This window comes from Phaenicophaeus curvirostris, chromosome 8, assembly GCF_032191515.1.
Source record: "Phaenicophaeus curvirostris isolate KB17595 chromosome 8, BPBGC_Pcur_1.0, whole genome shotgun sequence".
In the NCBI taxonomy this organism is placed as follows: Eukaryota; Metazoa; Chordata; class Aves; order Cuculiformes; family Cuculidae; genus Phaenicophaeus; species Phaenicophaeus curvirostris.
Window position 1 is genome coordinate 2,108,147 of NC_091399.1, and position 18,154 is coordinate 2,126,300.

Sequence of the window (18,154 nt, forward strand, 5' to 3'; positions counted from 1 at the left end):
GATTATAAATAGTTATGCCACACACAGCACAGCCTTTGATTTCTTTTAGACAAAGTGAACAAATCATGTCTTTTACAGGGACTTGCAAAATCTGTTGCATTAGACTCAGTCCAATAGTAGCAGCTGGACAATTTGGACGCTGTGCTTTTGTGTATATACCATGTGTCTGAAGGAGTCGCCCAAATGCTTCTTAGATATTGTCAGCCTTGGTGCCATGACTGCTTCCCTGGGGAGCTGATCCAGTGCTCCACCACCCTCTAGGTGAAGAACTTTTTCCTTATGTCCACCTAACCATCTCCTGGTGAATCTTCCTAACTCCCTCGGCATTCCTTCTTTTTGCAATGGGTAGAAAATCAGGCCTTTACATTCCCTTGACAGCAACATTTACACCACTTCTTTCTATCGAAATGCTCAAACAATCCAATGGTACAAAGAGATTTTGAGAAAAGAAATACCAGAAACACTGTAACCTGATAAAATCTTGTACCTAACTGCAAATCTGAAGGTTCCCAGCAAGCGAATGAAGCCAACTCTATGGAAGGCACATGGAGTGTGATGAGCATCATCAGCTGCCACACACATGCCAGCAGGCACTGAGATCTGGGAGCGCCAGGCAGAAATCAGAGACAAATCGGGGAAGACATGGATCCTCGCTCCTTTCAGTGACACAAGACTTCTCATTTTCTAAAGAATAGGAACCTTCCACATTTGTGCCAAGCAGCGGTGCCGCAGTACAGACTGCAGGGTGCCTGCTCAGGGACAGACCCTGGAGCACCCGGTTCAATGGAGGAATTGCTGTAAAATTCCCAGGGGGCAGGAATTATTTCCCTTGATGTAATCACAGAACCCGTGGGAAGCAATTATCCATTTTGCATGAACAACTGAGTAGTATTCTTCCTGTGTGTGCATGTTTTACAACAGCAATTTACCACCTATTTCTTAATTTTTGAATGTTGCTGTCAAGCTTAGAGCTATTTCATACACACACCTGAGCTTCCCGCTAGGCAGGTGAGGGAGGGAGGGAGACTAGGCAAGGCAGGCCGAACTGTCAGACTTGATAGCTGGTCATGCATCAACATTTTTCCTCAAATTAGTTATGCCAGATGCCAGAATGGCAGCAGTAGAACAGAACACAGGTGCGTGATGAGAAGTAGCACAGCAAGTTTTCTTCTCATCACCATGCTGATGTACCTTCATTGCTTGGGAGAGACAGAATCTTTAATAATAACCCCATAAACCAGCCTTAATGCTAACACAGTTCTCAATAAAACTAATGTTTTGATTAATTCTTAATAGCGGCAGATGGAGCTTTCTTGGCAGAAGGAACAAGAACACTTGATGTGCAGAAGGCAGCAGAACAAGTGGTACGAGAAGGGCACATGATAGACGAGAGAGAAGCACTTGAGAAGGAAGATTTTGTTACTGAGGGAGGAGATGTTTGCACTGAAGAGGCAGGAGAAGAAATGGCACGGATGGGAGATTTTCTTCCCAAGGAAGACACAGTAGCTGTGATGCTGGTGGAGGGTCAGCTTGCGGTGGAGGAATCTGCTCCTGAGGACAGCACCATGGCAGAAGAAGATCCCAAAGGCATGGGGACAGGGAAGGGAATGGAGTCTGGTGTAGAGGTGGCATGCGGGGAGCAGGAAGTTTTGATGGAGGGGACGGAGAGTGAGGCAGCACTGGGAGTGCAGACACCTACGGGAAAGGAGCTGGCAGGGGCACTGCTATGCAGGGAGGCAGATGGAGTGGTGTCTGAGAGGGCAGAGGTGGCTGCGGAAGTCTCTGAGGGAAAAGAGGCTTCAGAAGAGGTCTCTGAAGCAAAGGAAGCTGTGGAGGCCACAGAGCCTCTGATGGAGAAGGTGGTGGATGAGATGGTGTCTGAGGCAGAGGAGGCTGTGGAAGTCTCTGAGGGAAAAGAGGCTGCAGAAGAGGTCTCTGAAGCAAAGGAAGCCATGGGGGCCACAGAGCCTCTGATGGAGAAGGTGGTGGATGAGATGGTGTCTGAGGCAGAGGAGGCTGTGGAAGTCTCTGAGGGAAAAGAGGCTGCAGAAGAGGTCTCTGAAGCAAAGGAAGCCGTGGGGGCCACAGAGCCTCTGATGGAGAAGGTGGTGGATGAGATGGTGTCTGAGGCAGAGGAGGCTGTGGAAGTCTCTGAGGGAAAAGAGGCTGCAGAAGAGGTCTCTGAAGCAAAGGAAGCCGTGGGGGCCACAGAGCCTCTGATGGAGAAGGTGGTGGATGCGATGGTGTCTGAGGCAGAGGAGGCTATGGAGGAGGGTGGTTCTGCAGGGAAAGACATTGTGGCGGATGCTGTATCTGAGGGAGAGGAGGCTGTGGAGGACGCTCGTGTGGCAGAAGATATTACCAGGGTAGTTGGCCCTGAAGGAGATGAGGCTGTGGAGGACGCTCGTGTGGCAGAAGATATTACCAGGGTAGTTGGCCCTGAAGGAGATGAGGCTGTAGAGGAAGCCATTTCTGAAAGGGACGAGGATGCGGAGAAGCCTGAGGTTCTTCTGGAAACACTAGGGGATACCAATTTTCACACAGGAGAAGCAACACTTAGGGGAGTAGACTTTGTGAAACCAAATGAGTTTTCACAGCTGAAAGCAGCAGGGGAAGAGCAGATCGAAATGGGGGAAGCTGCCATAGGAGCTGCAACATCTGAGACTGACAAGGCATCAGAGGTAGAAAGGAACTCTCTCAGTGCAGAGGATGCAGTGAAGGAGTCTGTGGATTCTGAGAAGGGTTCCCTGTGGCAGGTAGCACCTGGATTCAAGGCACTGGTGGATGCTGGAGGAAATCCTATAAGTGAAGTGTCTTCTCCATTGGAGGAGACCACAGCAGCTGGGGAGGAGGAGGGCTTAGCAGAAACATGTTCAAGTGGAACCCCATCTCTAGGCAGCAAAGCAAAGAAAGAGCATGCAATGGAAGAAAGACTTGTTGGAGAGGTGTTGGGTTTATTTGCAGAGAAAGGCAGAACAGAGTCAGGAGGCAGAGAGGGGACTATAAGTGGAGCAGCAGGTCCAAGTGAGCTGGTAGATGGGAAGGAGGGATCACTGGACGGTGCAAAAGAGAGAAGGAAGGAGAAGTTTTCTGATGAGGGGGTGATGGATGGAGCAGCTCTGCCTGCCGCAGTTCTGAGTGTGGGCAGGATGGGGGAGGCAAGGCTGGTGGCCTTTGCTGTGGTGGGTGGCCGGGCTGGGCTAGGGACTCTGGCTGAGACAGCAGCGGGACAGGAGATGGCAAGGTGCGGCAGGGTGGATGGAGGGGCGGTGGTGCAGGCGAAGGTGGTGGGAGTGGCGTGGAGGGGACTGAGTGTGATGGAGGCAGCAGCTCCTGAAGGGGTGTCAGCTGAGGAAAGGGGCACAGCCTGGGAGACTGGGAGGGATGGGGAAGGAGGTGTGGCAAATGGAGCCATGGACAGCAGGCAAGGGGCAAACTGGGAGACGGCACTGGGGTGCGAGGAAAGAAGGCCAGTGCCAGCGGATGAGGCAGGCTGGGAGTGGAGCACAGCACGTCCCCTGTCTGCACAGCATGAAGAACCATGTGGAACAACGTCCCTTGGAAAGCAGCCGATGTCAGAAACCTCCCTGAGCACCCCTGCACATGGGGATGGGGGAACAGGGCCAATAGGGAGACAGCCTGCGAGAGGAGAAGGTCTATGTCTGGGCACCCAGCCACAGCCAGCAGCTCCTGGGACAGGGGTAGATGAGGATGAGGATGGGTCACAGGAGGGGGCAGAGCAGGCGGGAGTGAAAGCTGAGGGGGAGCAGCCACGCCTCTGTGAAAACATGGGAGAAAGAGAAGGCAGCATCTAGCAGCAGGACGGTGAGTTCTGTGGTGGGGTGGACTTTTTGAGGCGGTGGGAGCTTCCCGGAGCCGGGAAAATCCCAGAAAAATAAAAAACCCTGGCGGGGGTCCTGACAGCCCCTACACGCCGGTCCCGCGCGGTGCCTGACGGGAGGGGGCGGTCCCGGCAGCTACCGCGGGAGATTTAAACGGCGCCCCTGGGAGCACGGCGAAGAGGAGCGTGGCAAAGAGGTGCGGGGCAGTTTGAGCGGCAGTTTGAGCGGGCAGGGCGAGAAGGCAGGGCGCAGAGAGGACCTAGAGACTAGAGAGAAGACACCGAAGACCATGGTGGCCACCCGTCAGAAGGCTAAAGCTGCTCCGTGTGCTGCAGCAGGCAGGGTGGATGCTGCCACCCAGACAGAGCCACAGTGGGTGCATGCAGCTACCCAGACCCTGGGCTGCAGGCGGTGCCCCCCCCCCCCCACCGGCTCGTGCCTCTGGTCCTGGCCCCACTTGTGAAAGCTGCGCTCGAGTGGGGGAACTCCTTCACATGGTGAAGGAGCTAAGAGAGGAGGTGAAGAGACTGAGGACCATCAGGGAGTGTGAGAGGGAGATTGACCAGTGGAGCAGGGCCCTCTCACAAACTCAGCAGCCTGCTGGGGCTGGAGTGTCCGAACATCATCCACCTGCAAACTGCAGGGTTGGGGGAACAAGAGATGGGGAATGGCAGCAAGTTCCTGCCAGAGGAAGGAAACCTACTCCCCTCACCCATACAGCAAAGCCCCAGATCCCCCTGGCGAACAAGTACCAGGTGCTGCAGGTGGAATCCAGCCCTGAGAATGAGGATGGTGGCTCCCACAGCCTAGAATCCTTCCCTAGGCTGCACCATTCTCAGAAAAAGATAAAAACATCCTCCATCAAGAAGAAGAGGAGGGTGATTGTTGTAGGGGACTCCCTCCTAAAAGGAACGGAGGGACCCATTTGCAGACCGGACCCGCTCCACAGAGAGGTCTGCTGCTTACCGGGGGCATCAGGGAAGGAGGTAGCTAGAAAACTTCCTTCCCTGGTTCACGAGACAGACTACTATCCTCTGATAGTAGTCCAAACTGGTAATGATGACCTAACAAACAAAAAGGCCAAAGCCATCAAGAATGGCTTCAGGGCAATTGGGAAAGTGATGGAGGGCTCTGGGGCACAAGTAGTATTCTGCTCCATCCCAATGCTAAATAGAGAGGAGGGGGAAGCCAGGATGAAGAATTCGATTAATACCTGGCTCCGAGCCTGGTGCGAGGAGAGGGGCTTTGGCCTTTTTGATCATGGGGGGGCTCACGCACCCCCAGGCTTTCTCGCTAAGGGCGGGACACATGGGTCTCCTAGGGGGGCTAAAGCCCTTGCCAGAAACCTAGCCAAGCTCATAAATCGAGCTTTAAACTAGATGTGAAGGGGGAGGGGGTTGAGCCCAGGCTAGACAGGAATGAGCCTGGATGTGGGGAATTGGTGATTGGGAGAGGGTGCGCGGGCGAGGACCACTAGTACCTCACTGCACAAAAAGTGGGGGAGAACACACCTCGGGGTGTTAAGGGAGATGCAGGCACTCTGGTGTCAACTACTCCAGTTACCAGGCAGTTGGGAACGAACCCTGTTCCCTCTAGGAGGGCTGAAGGCTCGGCAGCCTAGTTATCCTTGCTGCCAGTCTCCATGATGATGATTAAATTAGAATGAGCGTATGCCTGATGACTTCCCCGGAGATGTAGCTTCTCCGCCCCACCACTGAAGTGTGCTGGGAGGTGCAGCTGTTTCTTTTTGCTACTTTTAAGGAAAATTGAGTTTTCTTGAACTGATACCCTGACATCTATACAAGGCAGTCCATTAGTTTAGAACTTCAGTTTCCATTGAAACACACCTTCTTTGTTCTTGTTTTAAAATTAATGGGAGTAGTTGTCATATTTTAGGGAAGTTTTAGCTTCCATATTTGAGATTTTTTTTTTTAAAAGCAGTCCTGCCAAGTTTTTCTAATACATTGCAGATGCAAACAATAATTTAAAATGCTACAAAAAATGGCCATGAGCCTTCCTCAGATCCACAGAGGAAGAAGAGGCATAGAGGGTGGAAGACTGCAGCTGTAGGAATTCTGGGCCTGAATTCTGCCTCTGGCCTTTAGGCAGCAGCGAATGCCAAGGAAAAATATAAAAGAAGGGCAAGAATACTGTGATGCGTCTGCACTGTGTCTTCCCACCCCTTTAATTAGCTGGTGTCCAGGGTGGTCTACCAATTGGGCCTAAGCAGATTTTCCTTCCTTGAGTTTGACTAATCTTTTCTTGAACCCATCTGAATGCTGGACACCAGCAGTGCTGTGTATCACTAAACTCTACTGTTCAGCCAAATGTTCGATGAAGAATAGTGCGCTTTTTTTTCCTCGAATATTCCATTTATGAAATTCATATGATGTTGGTGTTACTGCTTTGCAAGTCTGTTGCTGCTAGGTTACCTTGGCTGTCTTGGATGGCTTTTGCTTTTTTGTGCATTCAGAATGCCGACAGGAAAGACACTAACATACTATTAATTGAATAATGCTGAAGTTTTTGAAGATGTTTCCTTCTGGAACCTCTCTCTTCACCTGTGTTAAGGAAAATTCTATTTTAAACACCTTCACCTCTAGGCTCGGATGATTTCATTGAGGACTACTGAAGAAGAAGGAACTTTTAAAACCTAGAAAACAGAGTATTACATTGTGCTACAAAACCAAGGAGGGATCAATGTGTGAAGCTAGTGAACTGGTATTGAGTTAGGCCAAGGCAATAGTGTTGTTCTTTATTAGCATAAATTCCTGTGTGCTTCTATTCAACACACATGGTTTCATGGCTCTAGGTTTGAGCAGAGATCTTCTATCAAATATAGAGAGATTGTCTGTTTTTTTACATAGGTAACAACATTTACTTGTTAGGCAAGTCCTGCATGGTCTCTGCTGCCTGAGATTTAGGTCAAGGAAGGACAAGAGTAATCGTTGAATTATAGAAACTACAGATAGGAATGATTTTCTACACTGCATACAAAGTTGTCCCCATCTACGTGGGGCTTGTCTAGGTATATTTTCTAGCAAATAATAGATTGACAAGAAACTGTGTGTAGAGCAATGAAAGAAAAAGGTAATACCCTTTTTGAGATAAAATGAGCATGCTAAAGAAATATTGTAGGATAACAGCAGTCATGAAGGACTTAGCTTCTTCTAGGTGCATGACACAGATGCTGCAATGATTAAGATTCTAATTAAAAAATTTAAGGACATTTACAGTCTTAAAAGAAATGCAAGATGCTTACAATTTCTGCTACTCCCATCCTCCAAAAGGCTGAGCTCTTAAAGCCTTGAGAGACACTCAGAGGGCTGAAGAGCTTGGACTTTTACCGTGACTGCAGTTCATTCTTGGGCCTCCCAGGTTTCTTCAGGTGGATTTCTCTGCAGGGGTAGGCATTCTCATCACCCATCCAGCCTGTGTTTGGTTGGGATTGTTGTGGCAGTGTTTCAGCTTTGCTCTAGGAAAACCCATCATGCTCTGCTTGTGACACGTTGTCTCCTAACCAGTGCTGTCATTAACAGCGCAAAACTAATTTATCAGAGAAAACTGTATATGCTGAAGCAAAAGGTGTGAAATTCTTCTCTGGGGTTGTTCAGTTGCAGGCTGAGTCTGGGCATATCACAGCTGGTGGTGTGACAGATCTGTCAGAAGGATGGGAATACTTGGGATGGGGTCCTGCTGCGCATTTTCTGATCTTGCTGTGCTCTTTGTGACAGGGAGATGTTGCTGATCCCAAGGGAGAGAATTATTGTGAGCAGTATTTGTCATCTTTCCCTGGGCTCTGTGTTTTGATAGACTGTCAATTCCCTTTTGTCAAATGTCGTGCAGGCAGTGCACTGCAAAGAATGGAAACTGCCAGCTACTCAGACTTCAGGCCTGTAATCAGGTCAGAGTGAAATAGATGCACCACACCTAGCAAAGCATTTGGTATTTCAGCAAGTCATAGAAAGTGCTGTAGGTATCTCTGCGTGAAGCAGCCAAGGCATGTCCTGGAGTGGAAAGCTTCTTGTCTCCTCTGCAGAGATGGAGTGTTAGAATGACTCAAGCAGGTTGTGTGCTATTACACAGAGACCTTTGTCAGAATCTTGGATCCCAGGAGGAACCTTTTAAGGCTCTCCTGGGACCTTCCCTGCTCAGCTTTCATGGTCCCTTGCAGAGCAGGTCTTCGTGCTTCACCCAGGTGAAATGTCACAGCAAGGAGTGAAGCTATCACTATCCTTTGAGACCTGTGATACAGGAAAAAAAGTTGTTTGTGCTGAGCAAGTGCCTCTTGTACTATAGACCGAAATGGTCTTTTAAAAGTTTTCTCACAAGTCTATTCAGAGCTGTGCAGGTGCAGGGTACTGATGGGGTAGAAAGGATGGGTGTAAACATAAAGTATGAGGAACGACAGGAGGAAGAGGAAGAAAGAAATCAAAACAAAAATGAAAAAAAAAAAGAAAAATAACATATACAAGGCTGAGGAGCAAGGCAGTATCAATGGTGTAGAAAAAAGCAACCTCCTAGGAAAAAGGTGGGAAAGCACAGGATGTGCACCGGTAAGAGAGAGGCAGGGATCTGGGAAGAGAAGAGTGCAAAGTTGTGACAGGGCAGATAAGTTTTCTCACTGCAAGCCAGTGGGAACAAAAACCTCTCCTGTTCTTCGACCTTTCAGAGCCCTGACTAACTCTGAAGCAGCAGACAGATTAAATTGCATATAGACAGCAACATGTATAAAAAATCAGTCTCTTAAGAATTGATAGCCATTTTTTTTTAATAAACTACCAGAGGGAACATCCTGCCACATGCAAAGATGCATGATTTCACTATAATGTGCCCAGAAATTACAATGATCCATAGAATTGTAGAATTGTAGAATCACAGAATGGTTTGGGTTGGAAAGGATCTTAAAGATCTGAAGGGACTGGACAGTGTACATAGCTGGAATACTCCTCATAAAGAGGCTGTTTAGTATTACTAGGTTGAAAGTCATACACTTAATCATCCAGCAAATCATAAAGTAAAAATGGAAGTGGAAGCACAATCTTAGTAATCATTTCAAATGTCTGACTTGACTGTGAAGAATTGCAAGCATTGCATTTTCAGAACAGAAAACACTTCCTCACTTATTTATTGATAAGCATAGGTCTTCAGAAATATGTTAGTTTGGGGAATTGAGGAATCATCAGAACTGTAGTTGGAAACATCACGTAGAATTTGTTGTTTATGTTTTTTAAGTATTCATAGAACATTAATAATGTTATATCTAGAAAAAAACATTGTTGCTTGTATGTTGGACCTCTCTCAGCCTGCCTGAGGAAAGCAATCTCACTGTTTTGTGAAAATGTGGAAGTTTGCTGCTCTGTGTTTTGGTAGATGCTAATGCATGAATTTCACCTTGGAATTTTAATAGTTTTCTCCATTTGGTTGTAACCTATGTTAAAAATTTTTTTTTTACTGGTGAAGATTTACATGGCTCAAATTGAGTTTGCCCTAATATTAAATTTCTAAATTTTAAACCAAGCTGAGGTAGCTGCGTGCCTTCTTCTCCCCTTTTGCTTTTTAATGGTTTCTTTCATGCTTCCTCTTTTTTTAATTTTGTGTTAGGTTGCAAGCCAATCCAGGAGGAGCTAGCAAAGGTGATTGGAAATGATCTTCATGTGAATTCTGAACCTGAACCTAGCGATTCCCACGCAGATGAGGAAGAAGAGAACATAACAAATACAGACTGTGGTGCCAAAGAAGGTGAGATTGGCTGTTGATCAGGAATGTGGATTAAATCTTATTCCCCTGAAATCTTTTTATAGAAGTATTTGCCCTTTCCCTTTCCTTTCTAGGCTATCAAACACTCCTTGTGCTCTTCTCTTTCCTAACTTGTATAAAATTGGGTGATCACTAGCTAGGTTCTGTAGTCATGTAAAATTAATACTTTCTTTGGTAGTCATAGTGGCCATAGGTAAGGAATCCAGGCCATGAAAAAATTGGCTACCAGTCAAGACAACAGCTGCAGAAAGCAGGAATCTAGTGAGTTTCTCTTTGCTTTCAGGTAGCATGGGGCCTCCCTGGGAAATGTATTGTCAAGACAGGTAGGATGGGACTGTTTGCATAGGATGCGAATGACAGACTAGGAATGAAGCTGCACTGCAGACTTGATCTCCATGCTGTTTGTCTCCCAAACTCATCTCCCTGTTGGCAGTTGGCATAATTGACGATTGGGAAATCTCACACACAGCAAAGTTAATTTACTCTGGCTAATGATTATAAATAGTTATGCCACACACAGCACAGCCTTTGATTTCTTTTAGACAAAGTGAACAAATCATGTCTTTTACAGGGACTTGCAAAATCTGTTGCATTAGACTCAGTCCAATAGTAGCAGCTGGACAATTTGGACGCTGTGCTTTTGTGTATATACCATGTGTCTGAAGGAGTCGCCCAAATGCTTCTTAGATATTGTCAGCCTTGGTGCCATGACTGCTTCCCTGGGGAGCTGATCCAGTGCTCCACCACCCTCTAGGTGAAGAACTTTTTCCTTATGTCCACCTAACCATCTCCTGGTGAATCTTCCTAACTCCCTCAGCATTCCTTCTTTTTGCAATGGGTAGAAAATCAGGCCTTTACATTCCCTTGACAGCAACATTTACACCACTTCTTTCTATCGAAATGCTCAAACAATCCAATGGTACAAAGAGATTTTGAGAAAAGAAATACCAGAAACACTGTAACCTGATAAAATCTTGTACCTAACTGCAAATCTGAAGGTTCCCAGCAAGCGAATGAAGCCAACTCTATGGAAGGCACATGGAGTGTGATGAGCATCATCAGCTGCCACACACATGCCAGCAGGCACTGAGATCTGGGAGCGCCAGGCAGAAATCAGAGACAAATCGGGGAAGACATGGATCCTCGCTCCTTTCAGTGACACAAGACTTCTCATTTTCTAAAGAATAGGAACCTTCCACATTTGTGCCAAGCAGCGGTGCCGCAGTACAGACTGCAGGGTGCCTGCTCAGGGACAGACCCTGGAGCACCCGGTTCAATGGAGGAATTGCTGTAAAATTCCCAGGGGGCAGGAATTATTTCCCTTGATGTAATCACAGAACCCGTGGGAAGCAATTATCCATTTTGCATGAACAACTGAGTAGTATTCTTCCTGTGTGTGCATGTTTTACAACAGCAATTTACCACCTATTTCTTAATTTTTGAATGTTGCTGTCAAGCTTAGAGCTATTTCATACACACACCTGAGCTTCCCGCTAGGCAGGTGAGGGAGGGAGGGAGACTAGGCAAGGCAGGCCGAACTGTCAGACTTGATAGCTGGTCATGCATCAACATTTTTCCTCAAATTAGTTATGCCAGATGCCAGAATGGCAGCAGTAGAACAGAACACAGGTGCGTGATGAGAAGTAGCACAGCAAGTTTTCTTCTCATCACCATGCTGATGTACCTTCATTGCTTGGGAGAGACAGAATCTTTAATAATAACCCCATAAACCAGCCTTAATGCTAACACAGTTCTCAATAAAACTAATGTTTTGATTAATTCTTAATAGCGGCAGATGGAGCTTTCTTGGCAGAAGGAACAAGAACACTTGATGTGCAGAAGGCAGCAGAACAAGTGGTACGAGAAGGGCACATGATAGACGAGAGAGAAGCACTTGAGAAGGAAGATTTTGTTACTGAGGGAGGAGATGTTTGCACTGAAGAGGCAGGAGAAGAAATGGCACGGATGGGAGATTTTCTTCCCAAGGAAGACACAGTAGCTGTGATGCTGGTGGAGGGTCAGCTTGCGGTGGAGGAATCTGCTCCTGAGGACAGCACCATGGCAGAAGAAGATCCCAAAGGCATGGGGACAGGGAAGGGAATGGAGTCTGGTGTAGAGGTGGCATGCGGGGAGCAGGAAGTTTTGATGGAGGGGACGGAGAGTGAGGCAGCACTGGGAGTGCAGACACCTACGGGAAAGGAGCTGGCAGGGGCACTGCTATGCAGGGAGGCAGATGGAGTGGTGTCTGAGAGGGCAGAGGTGGCTGCGGAAGTCTCTGAGGGAAAAGAGGCTTCAGAAGAGGTCTCTGAAGCAAAGGAAGCTGTGGAGGCCACAGAGCCTCTGATGGAGAAGGTGGTGGATGAGATGGTGTCTGAGGCAGAGGAGGCTGTGGAAGTCTCTGAGGGAAAAGAGGCTGCAGAAGAGGTCTCTGAAGCAAAGGAAGCCGTGGGGGCCACAGAGCCTCTGATGGAGAAGGTGGTGGATGAGATGGTGTCTGAGGCAGAGGAGGCTGTGGAAGTCTCTGAGGGAAAAGAGGCTGCAGAAGAGGTCTCTGAAGCAAAGGAAGCCGTGGGGGCCACAGAGCCTCTGATGGAGAAGGTGGTGGATGCGATGGTGTCTGAGGCAGAGGAGGCTATGGAGGAGGGTGGTTCTGCAGGGAAAGACATTGTGGCGGATGCTGTATCTGAGGGAGAGGAGGCTGTGGAGGACGCTCGTGTGGCAGAAGATATTACCAGGGTAGTTGGCCCTGAAGGAGATGAGGCTGTGGAGGACGCTCGTGTGGCAGAAGATATTACCAGGGTAGTTGGCCCTGAAGGAGATGAGGCTGTAGAGGAAGCCATTTCTGAAAGGGACGAGGATGCGGAGAAGCCTGAGGTTCTTCTGGAAACACTAGGGGATACCAATTTTCACACAGGAGAAGCAACACTTAGGGGAGTAGACTTTGTGAAACCAAATGAGTTTTCACAGCTGAAAGCAGCAGGGGAAGAGCAGATCGAAATGGGGGAAGCTGCCATAGGAGCTGCAACATCTGAGACTGACAAGGCATCAGAGGTAGAAAGGAACTCTCTCAGTGCAGAGGATGCAGTGAAGGAGTCTGTGGATTCTGAGAAGGGTTCCCTGTGGCAGGTAGCACCTGGATTCAAGGCACTGGTGGATGCTGGAGGAAATCCTATAAGTGAAGTGTCTTCTCCATTGGAGGAGACCACAGCAGCTGGGGAGGAGGAGGGCTTAGCAGAAACATGTTCAAGTGGAACCCCATCTCTAGGCAGCAAAGCAAAGAAAGAGCATGCAATGGAAGAAAGACTTGTTGGAGAGGTGTTGGGTTTATTTGCAGAGAAAGGCAGAACAGAGTCAGGAGGCAGAGAGGGGACTATAAGTGGAGCAGCAGGTCCAAGTGAGCTGGTAGATGGGAAGGAGGGATCACTGGACGGTGCAAAAGAGAGAAGGAAGGAGAAGTTTTCTGATGAGGGGGTGATGGATGGAGCAGCTCTGCCTGCCGCAGTTCTGAGTGTGGGCAGGATGGGGGAGGCAAGGCTGGTGGCCTTTGCTGTGGTGGGTGGCCGGGCTGGGCTAGGGACTCTGGCTGAGACAGCAGCGGGACAGGAGATGGCAAGGTGCGGCAGGGTGGATGGAGGGGCGGTGGTGCAGGCGAAGGTGGTGGGAGTGGCGTGGAGGGGACTGAGTGTGATGGAGGCAGCAGCTCCTGAAGGGGTGTCAGCTGAGGAAAGGGGCACAGCCTGGGAGACTGGGAGGGATGGGGAAGGAGGTGTGGCAAATGGAGCCATGGACAGCAGGCAAGGGGCAAACTGGGAGACGGCACTGGGGTGCGAGGAAAGAAGGCCAGTGCCAGCGGATGAGGCAGGCTGGGAGTGGAGCACAGCACGTCCCCTGTCTGCACAGCATGAAGAACCATGTGGAACAACGTCCCTTGGAAAGCAGCCGATGTCAGAAACCTCCCTGAGCACCCCTGCACATGGGGATGGGGGAACAGGGCCAATAGGGAGACAGCCTGCGAGAGGAGAAGGTCTATGTCTGGGCACCCAGCCACAGCCAGCAGCTCCTGGGACAGGGGTAGATGAGGATGAGGATGGGTCACAGGAGGGGGCAGAGCAGGCGGGAGTGAAAGCTGAGGGGGAGCAGCCACGCCTCTGTGAAAACATGGGAGAAAGAGAAGGCAGCATCTAGCAGCAGGACGGTGAGTTCTGTGGTGGGGTGGACTTTTTGAGGCGGTGGGAGCTTCCCGGAGCCGGGAAAATCCCAGAAAAATAAAAAACCCTGGCGGGGGTCCTGACAGCCCCTACACGCCGGTCCCGCGCGGTGCCTGACGGGAGGGGGCGGTCCCGGCAGCTACCGCGGGAGATTTAAACGGCGCCCCTGGGAGCACGGCGAAGAGGAGCGTGGCAAAGAGGTGCGGGGCAGTTTGAGCGGCAGTTTGAGCGGGCAGGGCGAGAAGGCAGGGCGAGAAGGCAGGGCGCAGAGAGGACCTAGAGACTAGAGAGAAGACACCGAAGACCATGGTGGCCACCCGTCAGAAGGCTAAAGCTGCTCCGTGTGCTGCAGCAGGCAGGGTGGATGCTGCCACCCAGACAGAGCCACAGTGGGTGCATGCAGCTACCCAGACCCTGGGCTGCAGGCGGTGCCCCCCCCCCCCCCACCGGCTCGTGCCTCTGGTCCTGGCCCCACTTGTGAAAGCTGCGCTCGAGTGGGGGAACTCCTTCACATGGTGAAGGAGCTAAGAGAGGAGGTGAAGAGACTGAGGACCATCAGGGAGTGTGAGAGGGAGATTGACCAGTGGAGCAGGGCCCTCTCACAAACTCAGCAGCCTGCTGGGGCTGGAGTGTCCGAACATCATCCACCTGCAAACTGCAGGGTTGGGGGAACAAGAGATGGGGAATGGCAGCAAGTTCCTGCCAGAGGAAGGAAACCTACTCCCCTCACCCATACAGCAAAGCCCCAGATCCCCCTGGCGAACAAGTACCAGGTGCTGCAGGTGGAATCCAGCCCTGAGAATGAGGATGGTGGCTCCCACAGCCTAGAATCCTTCCCTAGGCTGCACCATTCTCAGAAAAAGATAAAAACATCCTCCATCAAGAAGAAGAGGAGGGTGATTGTTGTAGGGGACTCCCTCCTAAAAGGAACGGAGGGACCCATTTGCAGACCGGACCCGCTCCACAGAGAGGTCTGCTGCTTACCGGGGGCATCAGGGAAGGAGGTAGCTAGAAAACTTCCTTCCCTGGTTCACGAGACAGACTACTATCCTCTGATAGTAGTCCAAACTGGTAATGATGACCTAACAAACAAAAAGGCCAAAGCCATCAAGAATGGCTTCAGGGCAATTGGGAAAGTGATGGAGGGCTCTGGGGCACAAGTAGTATTCTGCTCCATCCCAATGCTAAATAGAGAGGAGGGGGAAGCCAGGATGAAGAATTCGATTAATACCTGGCTCCGAGCCTGGTGCGAGGAGAGGGGCTTTGGCCTTTTTGATCATGGGGGGGCTCACGCACCCCCAGGCTTTCTCGCTAAGGGCGGGACACATGGGTCTCCTAGGGGGGCTAAAGCCCTTGCCAGAAACCTAGCCAAGCTCATAAATCGAGCTTTAAACTAGATGTGAAGGGGGAGGGGGTTGAGCCCAGGCTAGACAGGAATGAGCCTGGATGTGGGGAATTGGTGATTGGGAGAGGGTGCGCGGGCGAGGACCACTAGTACCTCACTGCACAAAAAGTGGGGGAGAACACACCTCGGGGTGTTAAGGGAGATGCAGGCACTCTGGTGTCAACTACTCCAGTTACCAGGCAGTTGGGAACGAACCCTGTTCCCTCTAGGAGGGCTGAAGGCTCGGCAGCCTAGTTATCCTTGCTGCCAGTCTCCATGATGATGATTAAATTAGAATGAGCGTATGCCTGATGACTTCCCCGGAGATGTAGCTTCTCCGCCCCACCACTGAAGTGTGCTGGGAGGTGCAGCTGTTTCTTTTTGCTACTTTTAAGGAAAATTGAGTTTTCTTGAACTGATACCCTGACATCTATACAAGGCAGTCCATTAGTTTAGAACTTCAGTTTCCATTGAAACACACCTTCTTTGTTCTTGTTTTAAAATTAATGGGAGTAGTTGTCATATTTTAGGGAAGTTTTAGCTTCCATATTTGAGATTTTTTTTAAAAGCAGTCCTGCCAAGTTCTTCTAATACATTGCAGATGCAAACAATAATTTAAAATGCTACAAAAAATGGCAATGAGCCTTCCTCAGATCCACAGAGGAAGAAGAGGCATAGAGGGTGGAAGACTGCAGCTGTAGGAATTCTGGGCCTGAATTCTGCCTCTGGCCTTTAGGCAGCAGCGAATGCCAAGGAAAAATATAAAAGAAGGGCAAGAATACTGTGATGCGTCTGCACTGTGTCTTCCCACCCCTTTAATTAGCTGGTGTCCAGGGTGGTCTACCAATTGGGCCTAAGCAGATTTTCCTTCCTTGAGTTTGACTAATCTTTTCTTGAACCCATCTGAATGCTGGACACCAGCAGTGCTGTGTATCACTAAACTCTACTGTTCAGCCAAATGTTCGATGAAGAATAGTGCGCTTTTTTTTCCTCGAATATTCCATTTATGAAATTCATATGATGTTGGTGTTACTGCTTTGCAAGTCTGTTGCTGCTAGGTTACCTTGGCTGTCTTGGATGGCTTTTGCTTTTTTGTGCATTCAGAATGCCGACAGGAAAGACACTAACATACTATTAATTGAATAATGCTGAAGTTTTTGAAGATGTTTCCTTCTGGAACCTCTCTCTTCACCTGTGTTAAGGAAAATTCTATTTTAAACACCTTCACCTCTAGGCTCGGATGATTTCATTGAGGACTACTGAAGAAGAAGGAACTTTTAAAACCTAGAAAACAGAGTATTACATTGTGCTACAAAACCAAGGAGGGATCAATGTGTGAAGCTAGTGAACTGGTATTGAGTTAGGCCAAGGCAATAGTGTTGTTCTTTATTAGCATAAATTCCTGTGTGCTTCTATTCAACACACATGGTTTCATGGCTCTAGGTTTGAGCAGAGATCTTCTATCAAATATAGAGAGATTGTCTGTTTTTTTACATAGGTAACAACATTTACTTGTTAGGCAAGTCCTGCACGGTCTCTGCTGCCTGAGATTTAGGTCAAGGAAGGACAAGAGTAATCGTTGAATTATAGAAACTACAGATAGGAATGATTTTCTACACTGCATACAAAGTTGTCCCCATCTACGTGGGGCTTGTCTAGGTATATTTTCTAGCAAATAATAGATTGACAAGAAACTGTGTGTAGAGCAATGAAAGAAAAAGGTAATACCCTTTTTGAGATAAAATGAGCATGCTAAAGAAATATTGTAGGATAACAGCAGTCATGAAGGACTTAGCTTCTTCTAGGTGCATGACACAGATGCTGCAATGATTAAGATTCTAATTAAAAAATTTAAGGACATTTACAGTCTTAAAAGAAATGCAAGATGCTTATAATTTCTGCTACTCCCATCCTCCAAAAGGCTGAGCTCTTAAAGCCTTGAGAGACACTCAGAGGGCTGAAGAGCTTGGACTTTTACCGTGACTGCAGTTCATTCTTGGGCCTCCCAGGTTTCTTCAGGTGGATTTCTCTGCAGGGGTAGGCGTTCTCATCACCCATCCAGCCTGTGTTTGGTTGGGATTGTTGTGGCAGTGTTTCAGCTTTGCTCTAGGAAAACCCATCATGCTCTGCTTGTGACACGTTGTCTCCTAACCAGTGCTGTCATTAACAGCGCAAAACTAATTTATCAGAGAAAACTGTATATGCTGAAGCAAAAGGTGTGAAATTCTTCTCTGGGGTTGTTCAGTTGCAGGCTGAGTCTGGGCATATCACAGCTGGTGGTGTGACAGATCTGTCAGAAGGATGGGAATACTTGGGATGGGGTCCTGCTGCGCATTTTCTGATCTTGCTGTGCTCTTTGTGACAGGGAGATGTTGCTGATCCCAAGGGAGAGAATTATTGTGAGCAGTATTTGTCATCTTTCCCTGGGCTCTGTGTTTTGATAGACTGTCAATTCCCTTTTGTCAAATGTCGTGCAGGCAGTGCACTGCAAAGAATGGAAACTGCCAGCTACTCAGACTTCAGGCCTGTAATCAGGTCAGAGTGAAATAGATGCACCACACCTAGCAAAGCATTTGGTATTTCAGCAAGTCATAGAAAGTGCTGTAGGTATCTCTGCGTGAAGCAGCCAAGGCATGTCCTGGAGTGGAAAGCTTCTTGTCTCCTCTGCAGAGATGGAGTGTTAGAATGACTCAAGCAGGTTGTGTGCTATTACACAGAGACCTTTGTCAGAATCTTGGATCCCAGGAGGAACCTTTTAAGGCTCTCCTGGGACCTTCCCTGCTCAGCTTTCATGGTCCCTTGCAGAGCAGGTCTTCGTGCTTCACCCAGGTGAAATGTCACAGCAAGGAGTGAAGCTATCACTATCCTTTGAGACCTGTGATACAGGAAAAAAAGTTGTTTGTGCTGAGCAAGTGCCTCTTGTACTATAGACCGAAATGGTCTTTTAAAAGTTTTCTCAC

The 18,154-nt window shown here is 48.7% G+C and overlaps 3 protein-coding genes across 3 annotated transcripts in view; all 3 read left to right on the top strand.

The window, feature by feature from the left end:
• LOC138723127 (glutamate-rich protein 3-like) overlaps window positions 1–3,815 on the top strand; it is a 39,862-nt gene extending 36,047 nt beyond the window's left edge. The window contains exons 14-15 of the mRNA XM_069862015.1: window positions 1,297–1,808; window positions 2,157–3,815. Coding sequence (XP_069718116.1) covers window positions 1,297–1,808; window positions 2,157–3,815 — 2,171 coding nt within the window. The remainder of the gene's footprint in view (window positions 1–1,296; window positions 1,809–2,156) is intronic.
• The window catches only part of LOC138723184 (tRNA wybutosine-synthesizing protein 3 homolog), a 299,594-nt gene that overhangs the window by 82,343 nt on the left and 199,097 nt on the right, over window positions 1–18,154 (top strand). The gene's annotated exons all lie outside the window — the stretch shown is intronic.
• On the top strand, window positions 8,389–13,787 carry LOC138723247 (uncharacterized abhydrolase domain-containing protein DDB_G0269086-like). The gene is made up of 3 exons (XM_069862180.1): window positions 8,389–8,398; window positions 9,447–9,584; window positions 11,392–13,787. Exons 1-3 carry the CDS (start codon window positions 8,389–8,391, stop codon window positions 13,785–13,787), a joined length of 2,544 nt encoding a protein of 847 aa, XP_069718281.1.